This window comes from Amaranthus tricolor, chromosome 9, assembly GCF_026212465.1.
Source record: "Amaranthus tricolor cultivar Red isolate AtriRed21 chromosome 9, ASM2621246v1, whole genome shotgun sequence".
In the NCBI taxonomy this organism is placed as follows: domain Eukaryota; kingdom Viridiplantae; phylum Streptophyta; class Magnoliopsida; order Caryophyllales; family Amaranthaceae; genus Amaranthus; species Amaranthus tricolor.
In genome coordinates this window covers 27,501-38,384 of record NC_080055.1, presented here as the reverse complement: position 1 = coordinate 38,384, position 10,884 = coordinate 27,501, and the positions used below count along the sequence as shown (strand labels likewise).

At 35.2% G+C, this 10,884-nt stretch overlaps 1 protein-coding gene across 6 annotated transcripts in view; it reads left to right on the top strand.

Annotated features, from left to right (window-relative positions):
* Positions 1–3,033: 3,033 nt before the first annotated feature.
* The window catches only part of LOC130824245 (protein ACTIVITY OF BC1 COMPLEX KINASE 8, chloroplastic), a 25,466-nt gene continuing 17,615 nt past the window's right edge, over positions 3,034–10,884 (top strand). For 4 of the 6 annotated variants that reach the window (XR_009046690.1, XR_009046689.1, XR_009046687.1 and 1 more), the window contains exons 1-5: positions 3,159–3,774; positions 5,057–5,192; positions 9,132–9,298; positions 9,910–10,030; positions 10,106–10,206. Coding sequence is in view for 2 of the 6 variants with exons in the window: in XM_057689170.1 (XP_057545153.1) it covers positions 3,307–3,774; positions 5,057–5,192; positions 9,132–9,298; positions 9,910–10,030; positions 10,106–10,206 (993 nt within the window). In the remaining 4 variants the exon portion in view is untranslated. Of the gene's footprint in view, positions 3,775–5,056; positions 5,193–9,131; positions 9,299–9,909; positions 10,031–10,105; positions 10,207–10,884 lie in introns of all 6 variants that reach the window. The other 2 variants (XR_009046688.1, XM_057689169.1) reach the window with 1 other exon arrangement.

The following is a 10,884-nucleotide window of genomic DNA, read 5'->3' as shown; positions in this document are numbered from 1 at the left end:
ATCACTGCATTGGTGGAGAGGTGGAGGCCGGAGACACATACGTTCCACCTCACAGTTGGCGAGGCAACAATCACGTTGCAAAATGTGGCAGTTATCATGGGACTGCCCATTGAAGGACAAGCAATGATTGGTCATGGAGAGGGAAATTGGCCAGCAATAGTTCATGAGCTACTAGGGGTTTGGCCTGAAAACCCTCAAGACCCCACACAGCCGAAGATTATTTTTGGATCGTCATTGAAGCTGACTTGGCTCCGACAGCATTTTAGCGCGCTTGAAGATGACGCGGATGATGTGACGGTTGATAGACATGCGCGAGCTTACATCTTGTACCTGTTTGGATGCATCTTGTTTCCAGACAAGAGCGGCGACTCTGTACATTTGATCTATCTCCCTCTACTGGGAGACTTGGAGCGCGTAGATGAGTACAGTTGGGGAAGTGCTACCCTAGCGTATCTGTATGTAACTTATGTCGAGCATCTCGTAAGGGTGCCAAGGACATTGGTGGCTGCTTGATGTTGTTACAGATATGGTCATGGGAGCACATTCATATAGGGAGGCCCATTATTCGGACGATTCGACCGGATGGGCAACATGATCAGGAAGATGACGTGGATGATTTTGAACCGGTGTTAGGGTCACAGCATCGGCGCGGGATGGATCCTTTGGCAGTAAGGTAGCAATACTTAATTTACTATTCAAATTCATAATTTCACTATTTTATGATACATGAAAATGTTAAACAATGTTTATCTGTTTGCAGCTGGCTTCGCGTATATCTTTCGAGATCCCACTCCCCACATACTTTCGTCTACTACAGAGACGCACTAGATCGACAATGGGACGAGCAGGTTATTAACATTTACTATTTGTATTAGTTATGAATAAATTGTATACATTACTAAGCATATTGATTTCTATTACAGATGACATGGCAGCCTTACACAGCGGCTAAGATGGACGCTCTGCCGCACATATGTACATCGGGCCACGAGATTTGAAGATCGAGTTGTCCACTTATTTGCTTTGACATCGTCGAGCTACATCTCCCGGATCGTGTCATGTGTCAATTCGGTTTGGAGCAGGTAATTCCGCAAGCCTGTGACACCCAACCTCAACTACATGCGATCGATCGGAGGACTGAGGACAAGAACTACCTCGTACGACATAGATCGCATGTAGATGCGTGGAATGACCGAGCATCTAGATTGGTTGGAGGAGATAACTTCATAGGTCATAGCTCTGCTATGTACATGAGTTGGTACAGGCGTATCTCCATATTACGCCTAACAAACACCACATTTGCGCAGCCAGGATCACATTACCATCCGACATCTAAGTTACTGGTACGTCTTCTTTCAACACTCATAACAAATAGTAATAGTTTTAAGTGACTCTTTTAACAATATAATGATAACAAACAGGCTGAGCGCATCCGATCAGTGCTCATACAATGTAATGACACGATTCAGGGGGCCGCTACATCGCTAGTTGATGTGGGGTATCGGCTATGTTCTCAGACCTTAGGCTCCATTAACGCGTCATTGACCGATGCATTGAGTCAGGCGGGTTATGAGTACCTCATACCGACTCCAGCCGTCATTGGCGAGGTAGATGACACATTCCACACTCCTTCTCCAAGGAGTTCAGCCCACCAAGGTAGCTCTTCCGGAGGATCCAGTTCTCGGTCCACAAGAGGTCGCCAGCGTTCATCTACTCGAGGCCGGTCTTCCAGATCGCTATCGACATCCGCTACTATGTCGCCATTCGTTCCTCCGGCTTCCATCACCACTCCTCCTCCACATCCATCGCCTCCGCAAAGGATTATCACATATCAGCATGCTAGTTAACGACGAGCTCCTGCTCTTAATGTCATTGTGGAGGTTGACGAGTTCACACCATCATCATCCACCGGTGCGCAAAACAAAAGGGGCCGGGGGTTGTAGTTTAACAAACTTTGTATATTCTTATATGACTTGAACTTCTTGTATGACTTTCCATAATTGTAACATATCTTTGCATCATTTTCATAATTAATTTTTTCAAATCAAGCCGGTTCGTAATTGATTATTATGGAATAGATGGTATTGAACTAGTTTAATGCATGTTGCGTTCACTATTTTAAAATGAAAGAAAAAATAATTTAGGCCACAAGCAAACCGCCACATGAAGTGGCGGTTTACCAAGGACCAAACCGCCACATGAGATGGCGGTTTGCCTTGACCAAACCGCCACTTCATGTGGCGGTTTGGTGCTCAAGGCAAACCACCATCTCAAGTGGCGGTTTTGTCTGAAAAATAAAAAAATAACCAAATTTCCACGTGGATGGTATTGTGGGAAATACTTTCCCACATAATGCAAAGTGGGAATTATTTTTTTTTTCAGCCATAATATGGGAAAAGATTCGTTATAAGAAACTATCTTATCTATAGGTTTATTTGGTCCTCGTATTTTTAAATAATTAAAAATTAAAACACATAAATTAGCAAAAAAAATAAAAGATATTTGACATCATTTTTTCTCATCATAACGATATTTTTTCAAAAAAAGGACATTGTGATTATCCTTATGAGGCAACTCTTTCGAGAATCCGGTCAGAACAAATACTTATTTTCAAAAGAGTTACCCCATAAATCACGATTTTTGTTTTTTTTGAAAAAAATATCGTTATGATGGGTAAAATGACGTCAAATATCTTTTTTTTTTAATTATGTATTTTAGTTATTAATTATTTAAAAATACGAGAACCAATGAGATACTGCCACATAGACAACTTAACCTTTGAAATTGGTCAAACTCTTAACCTTAATGGTCAACTCACATTTTCTGTTAAATGGTACTCATTGGCAGAAAAATATATTACACTAGGTACCTTTTTCCAAAAAAAATACATAAAATAATTTTTTACAAATAAACCAATAAATAAGTAGTTTTTTATAATTTTTCTTTAATAAAATAACAACTTGGCGCAAGGATAACTCGTGACCACAAAAGGAGTCAGCACAGTACGCTTTGAAGAGCGGCCAAGGGTTGCATATGTGGCAAAGAAGCCGTCTCAGTTTAATGTAGGCTGAAAACCAATCAGAATACTTGAAAATCCCAATTCTCATCTTACTCTTCCATCGTGGCACATATTTTGCCACTCCTTTTTTTCTATTTTGTACTCTACTCATTTTGTGATTGTTTTCTGGGTTGCCTCCCAAGTCCCAACCCTTCACTGAAACAAACTGTTAAGCTATGCTTTCACTCTGCTCCATGAAATTCTTCAGATAGAAAATTCTTTCATTTTCTTTATCATCTGGATCAACAATGGCGTTTTCTTCCTCGTTCACCTCTCATTCTGTTCTCGACCTTTCTTATTTTCACCCGTACACACTTCGCAGATTTCGGTTTTATTCTTCTAAAACTAAGACATTACGAAACCCTAAATCCTATCGTCTCCTTCATATTCGAGCTGTTAGGGAAAATACAATATCCTCGAATGAAGAAAGAGAGATTCCCGTGATTAATGGCATAGATAGCCTCAAATTGAATGGAAACGGAAATAGTTCGATTGAGAATTATCTAATAGGCAACGATGATATTGAAGGGAGTAAAAATGGTGCGACTAATAGAAGCTTTGTTAAATATGTCAATGGTGATAGTGTTGCGCCAAAAGTTGTGGCGGAAGGAGTTTCTCCTTTCGAGGTGGAAATTGTAGCGACGGAGAAAAAGACAGTGGAGGACATTGGTCAAGAGGAAGCTTGGTTTAAGCGTGGTGGTTGCGATCAGTTAGAGGTAATCATTCTTTTATTTTTGTTTTATTTATTACAAACTGTTCATCTAATTATCCGGGCTTTTCTGTATTTATATTCGCAAACCATTACATTGAAGAATTAAATACTTTTGATGAAAATTATATTTCTGCAGTCTGCCGTCTGCACTCTGCAGCCTTGTTTTGTGATGCCTCAGAACTTGTAGGACAATGGTCATTTGGCATGTCAAAAATTATACCAAAAGATATGTGAGCAAAATGCGCATCCAATTGATGTCTTATGCAAAAAAGAGAAAAAAGGGAACTGTTACACAACTTAAAATCACATTTCACACACAATCAGTGGTTGATAAAATAATGTAACTTGGGTTTGCATCAATGCTTGCTTCTTGGCCCCATTGATCTTGTAGAATCAGAAACAAGAGTACTATTGCTAACATAAAAGAAGTTTTTCCATTTTGATGATTTAATTCAATTTTTCCACATGTAACAAAGAACACACCTCCAAGATCGTACACATGTTTTACGCTCTATTTATCTGGTGAATAGCGCACAAGACCTAGTGTATGATCAGGAGTGAATACCGGACAAGTGCTTTGGCACAATAGCTGTTGAAATTTTCAACAAGTGCACAGTGTTCTAGCTAAAGCCTCTAGGATCATGTACTGGAAATGAAAAACCCAAGAACTATGTATGTAATGTTTGCACACCTCGTAGAATTCAGATGGTTGGATGGGGAAATAATGATTTTGTAAAACACTAGATTTGATTTCCTTAACCTAGAATGCACTACACGTAGCATAAGCAAGATGCTTGCAAAACTTTTGATGAGGTTTAATCACAAATTTAACTTAAGAGAATAATCCTTTTTCCTCTTTAATGTAACTTCAACACTAGAGTATATACTACTCAAGTTAATTTTTGTCTTAGCTTTTAAGTGCGACCTTTTAGGAATATAATAATTTAGTTAACTCAATCTAATTGGTTAACTCTCCTAAGTATTTTCTAGCAAGTAATAAGGATTATCATACATATTATCATCATAAATAATATTCTTATTTATATTTAATTTTTGCCTAATAATGGTGAAGTACAAATCCTCTAGAGTCATATGCTTTTGTTTTGTTTATGGATTTTAAATGTTTAGATTAAAAAAAACTGAGCAATTTCTTGTGTATGCCGTCATATTTGTAATTGTTACCATGATGATATTATTACATTTTTTTGACTAATTACTTATTTAGTATTGATCAATAAGGGAATTCTATCATTATAATCGTAATTATACTTAGTTGCTTTCTGTAGGTCTCTGTTGCACCGGGAGGCCGCTGGAGCAGGTTTAAAACTTATTCAACTATACAAAGGACATTAGAAATTTGGGGGTTTGTTCTGACATTTATCTTTAAAGCTTGGTTGGGCAATCAGAAGTTTTCTTATAAAGGTGAATATATTGGAGTTGAGTCTTTAATTTGGGCTCTGTCAATCACTATTTAACTCATGGAATAAAAACTCCCCCGTTATGTTACGTAACGCCTGTTATATAACCTGTTTGAAAGTTGCCGTGACGTTAAATCCCGTTATATAACGTTGCACGAAATTTCACGATCAAAACGCCGCGTTAACCGCTATATAACGTGTATCACCCGTTATTTTACCGTTATTACGATATTTCACCGTTACAACGTTATTTATCTTCCCGTTAAAATTTTTTTAATACCCATTAACTTTAATTATTTCATTTACTTCAATTATAGTTAATCATAATTTTAGTTGATAAAAAAAATAATTAACTAATAACTAAATTAATTAATTATACACTAAAAGAATCTCAAATATTGCAATTACAATAGCTAGTTGCATATTATTGCATAATAATAGTAGTTCAACAACAAAAATGCAATTATAAGTTCAAAACCTCTTATGTAATTTTTTTTCCCAAAAATCACACCACATCAGCCGCGATTTGCGTTATTTCTCCGTCATAGCCATTTACCGTGGCACCGCAACTGTTTCCGCAAACGCATCTGCGACCGCAATTTTTTTCCATGATTTAACTAGATGGGGTACTAGTCTCTATGCTTTGATTTAAATGAATTTTATTATATACTGAATTTTTTCAATTAAGGGATGACTTAATTTCTTTCTTACAAACATCATTTCATTCCTCTTCTCCTCCTTTTTACTTGGATGGCCTTCTCTATATATCTATATTTTCTCACAATTCTTGCTTTCTCCTAATGAACCATTGTACTGGAGGTGACCAATTCAGTTATTTTCTATCATCATCCACCTACAGATAATAGTGATGCTAATCCATAGTTTAATTCTCTTATGCATTCTTTAATGCTATGTTACTCAAACTCGCCAATTTCGACGTCTCACTAATTCAGGTACGACCAGTATGAGTACTGGTACTAGTGCTAGATTTGTGTTCGGTACACTAGATCGAACATCGGTATGGCATCTGAAAAAATGAGATCCATTTTTAGGGTTTGCATGACATTAAGCCGTACATCTGAAAAAATGGCTTTAATTTAACTTCATTGTGTATAGAATCTTAGGGCTTTTGGTCACCCCATTCATAGGAGGCTACCAGAATTATCTTGTTGCAATTTTCTCTGTCGAAGAAGCGGTTCTCTCCATTGCTTTAGTATCGTTCTTGACATTTTTACCGTTTCTCCTTTTGGTTTCGTTGCTGTGATAAAGTAAGAAGAGGGAATCTTTTTTAAAGAAACCCAAGTGACTTTGATTCACCATAGTGAAATGCATCTATCTACTTCACCTTGATAATTTTTTAGGACTATGACATATACAACCCTAAAGCTTTGGAATCCTATAGAATCCTAAGGGATGTTTATAAGAAAAGAATCATTTAGTTACTTCAATTAAAACTAACACTAATTGCTTCGGAAGAGTGTACTTTTATTTATATTCTTTTCTCACTAAATCATTAAAGGCTTTGGAAATTACAGTTAGTAAGTATACCCTTCTTTCTTTAGTCTTCCTTAATTTCTCTATACAACCAAGCCATCGACCATCATCACTGCTACGACCACCTCCACCTCCTTAACCAACTACCACTGCAACCATTATTTTCCGTTTTTAATTTTAAATATTCACTTGCACCGTAAAACTCTATCGCCATCCACGAAATTGTCACCTTTATTGTCCAGGCTCCGTCCACCTTTACCACTTTCAGGCCATCCTTTCCAAGAAAATCACCCAAAATTAAAAGCAATAAGAAAAGTTGAACCAAATAACGAGTAACTACCTTTAAAAATCATAATTATCCAAAATCATAAAACAAATCCTTACATTTAGATCAAAACCCACAACCATAAACTAGAATCTTTGGATTCAATTGAAAAGCCAAAATAAATGGATAATTTTGTGGGAAATATCTTAATGATAAGTGATAAAGATGTGGTAAACATGAAGTTATGAAATGGTGATGATGAAGATGGTGGGGCTATGATGGATAATAGTTTCAAAGATGATGGCGATGGTGGCGCACATGACAATGGATTGTGGCAGATCTTATGGCGGCATTGGCATGGTGGTGCGATGGTAGTATTGCTGCAGTGGTGGTGGTTTCTTGAAGGCTGGAAGCAAAGAAAAAAATCAAAATTTATTTTACGAGACAGACATTAAAGTTTAAATGAATAAAATGATAAAGTGCTTTGCTGTAACTCATGTCATTCTCCTTTATTTGCAACCCTTAGGGCTCTAAATGTCATTCTCGTTGTTTTCATTTTTGACTTTTTGTTTTGTTTTTTCCTATTTGTTCTATTTGGTTTGCTTTTTATTTTTAAATTAGGAGTGATTTGCCTAATTGGGGTTAAAAAAAAAATTTCAACGTTGGTGTTCCCTAAAACTTAATTCCCTAAATTGTGTTCATATAGTTAAATAGTTTTACTAAGCTACATGTTTTTGGTTTGGTAATTCCAAACCTGCAAGAGGATAATGTTGTTTGGTCAAGCAAATATATGCGTTAAACAAATTCAAAAAAATCCCACAAGTCTTACAAAAAGTGCTGAATGTCCAAAAAATACTTCTACATACAACCAAAAATCTCAATCAAGTTCAAAAGTCAAAATCAATAAAGATGTTTGTCGAAAGTACTATCCTTGGTTTGCAAATCGGTTGAGGCTGCCATGGAACTTGTGTGACTTTACCATGACTAAAGCCAAAAAGACCTGTCAAACCAAGCAAAAACCCACATTTACCATTATCAAATTCAACAAAGATTCTCTAAAAAAAAGTATAACAGTTTAAAAAAATGCAATGTGCAAGGCTATCTTTAAATGAAGATAGCATTATCCTTGTGATCTTTTGTTTAAAAAAACAAAATGCAAACTTTGTTAAAAAAAAAAAGAAGTAGGAATTTGATTTGAATAATAAGCTTTGATAAATTGCAGTAGCAATTTGATGTGAATGCTATCATCTTCTTCGTTTACTGCGAATCACAATAAAATGTGAGTGCATTAACAATGGATAATAAAGTGTAGTCCGTTTTCTGACAATTGATGAATTTCTTCACAAAGTCAATTGATAAATTGACTAACAAAGTAAATATCAACATAGCATATATTCTTATTGACAAATTGAGCAACAAATTAAACATCAAATAACATATTTTAATATTCTTATTGAAATAGCATAGTAACTTTCCATTTACCATAGAGCCGATTGACTGATTTGTGATTATGCAAGTCACTCAATAACATTCTTATTCATAGAGATCCAAAAATATAAGACAATAAATACAAGATAAATAACAACATGACTATAATTTTTTTTAGTTAATTGTTAGGATAGGATTTCTAAACCAAATATTTTAGCTTAGTAAAACTCCTTACCTAAAAGAACACTATTTTGGGAATTAAGTTTTAGAGAACACCAAAGTTGAAATTTTTTAATTTTCCAACACCCCTTAGGCAAATCATTCTGTTTCATAAGGTAGATTTTTTACTTTACTTTCCACTATTTGACCTTTTACTTTACTACTTTAAAACCTGGTATTTTTTACTATATTTATAGTCAATTTCATATTTTAAATTTTACTTGAGAATTTTTTTATTTTCTTATAACCCTGTACATGTATCCAATATTAGGACAGTGTCCCCGTATCCTAAATCCTAAATATTTAAAACTAACTTACTGGATACAAGGATCCGCATCCGTATTCGATACTCGTACTTGAGTCTAGGTAACATAGCTTCTGTGTAGTTTATTTCTCTGGGAGGTCTTATGGTGAACATGGCAATTTTTCTAGTCACTACAAGAACATATTTTATTCAAGCAATAGTTTTTGATTTTATTTGTTGTTGCTGCTTCTTTTATTCTGGGGTATGTTTCAACCTTTATTACTGACATGCAGGAGGGATGACTGAAGAAAAGAAAAGGGTGAAACGGGTAGCTCTTGCAAAGTGGCTAAAGGAAAATATTTTGAGGCTAGGTCCTACTTTCATTAAAATTGGACAGCAGTTCTCTACAAGAGTTGATATTCTTGCTCAAGAATATGTTGATCAGCTTTCAGAACTTCAGGTCAATATTCTTGTTGCCACCAGTTAGCTCTTGATGACATACATAATTTTGATCTCAAACCATTTCGGTTTTCTGCACCAGAAAAATCATATATTCTACTATTAAGATTGTCATATCAGTTTTCACTCTGCTGCAGAATTTTTACTATTTTCTGACTATCTATTTTCTGATATTTGAATTGTTGTCTTTAAAGAGCTTATCCATAATAAAGGACATATAAGTTTGGGCTCATCTTACATGTTTAGTATTAAAATATAACCATATTAGTCTCAGTGAAAACATTAGTTTGCAAGGGTTAATAATTTGCAGTAATTCTCTGGACTTTGTAAAAGACTATAATCTTTATGATTTAATAAATTTAGAGAAGAAAAATGAATCTTGACAACTCAGGTGTTAGGCCCTAAAATTTTTTGTGTGAAAACTCAACACTTAACAGGCTTCTGGCATCCTATGTATTTTGTATCAGTTGAAAATGTAATATTGAGGGTCATTATTATGTAAAGTGTTCAATTTTTTTCTTCTCATGATAATGAAGTATTAATTTCTGATTTGGCTCTTCCAAATTGTATATTATGTCCTTCTGATCCTTCCATTCATACATTGATATGCAGGACCAAGTTCCTCCTTTTCCATCAGAGACAGCTATATCAATTGTTGAAGAGGAGCTTGGAGCTCCACTAAAAGATATATTTGAGCGCTTTGATTATGAGCCAATAGCAGCAGCAAGTCTTGGTAATTGTTTAACCTGTATATTTTACACAACGTGGTTGAATAAATGAACAGAAGTGTGAAGCAACTGATTTGCAGGTCAGGTCCATCGAGCAAGAGTAAAAGGACAGGACGTAGTTGTTAAAGTGCAGAGGCCTGGCCTGAAGGATCTCTTTGATATTGATCTCAAAAATCTGAGGGTCAGTGGTTGGTTTAGTATCTATATGCTGTTTTTATTCACTTCCTTTTTGGTATAAGTTCTTTTGCATGACTTCTGCGTCCTTTTAAGAATCCAGGAAAAATATTACTTTATAGTTTTCCCTAGGATGATCCAGAACAGAAGTCTATTGCAGCTCTCTATGCAGTGCATTTCTGCAAGGTTATTCACTGTGCATCCACCACCTATTAGTGGAAACATTACCTTCGTTCAAAATCATAATATATTCATCTATTATTCCATTATATACTCTATATTTCCAGATTTTGTATTTTGAATAATTGATAAAATACCTAAATTGATAATTTTTTTTAAATTGATAAAATACCAGGCTTTAGTCAAATATAGTTTTACTTTATTAATATCCTTGAGCCCTTATGTTTAATACCTTTGGAAATGTAAAAATAAGTCATTTCAACTTTCTCCTTTATATGTACATCTTGTGAAATTTTGAATGCATTAATTTATCTTTACTGAAGAGTTTTTGAAAGGCATACTAAAAATTGAGTTGGTTAAATATAAGTATGAAAATACTTTGGGAAATTTTCCTTGTGATCTTGTAAGTCAGTGGATGGGTCATGGTTTTGTTTTGGACCAAATAATCAAGAGATAGTCCAAACGTGCGTTTTTGACATGTCTTAAGTCATAACTGAAACCAAAA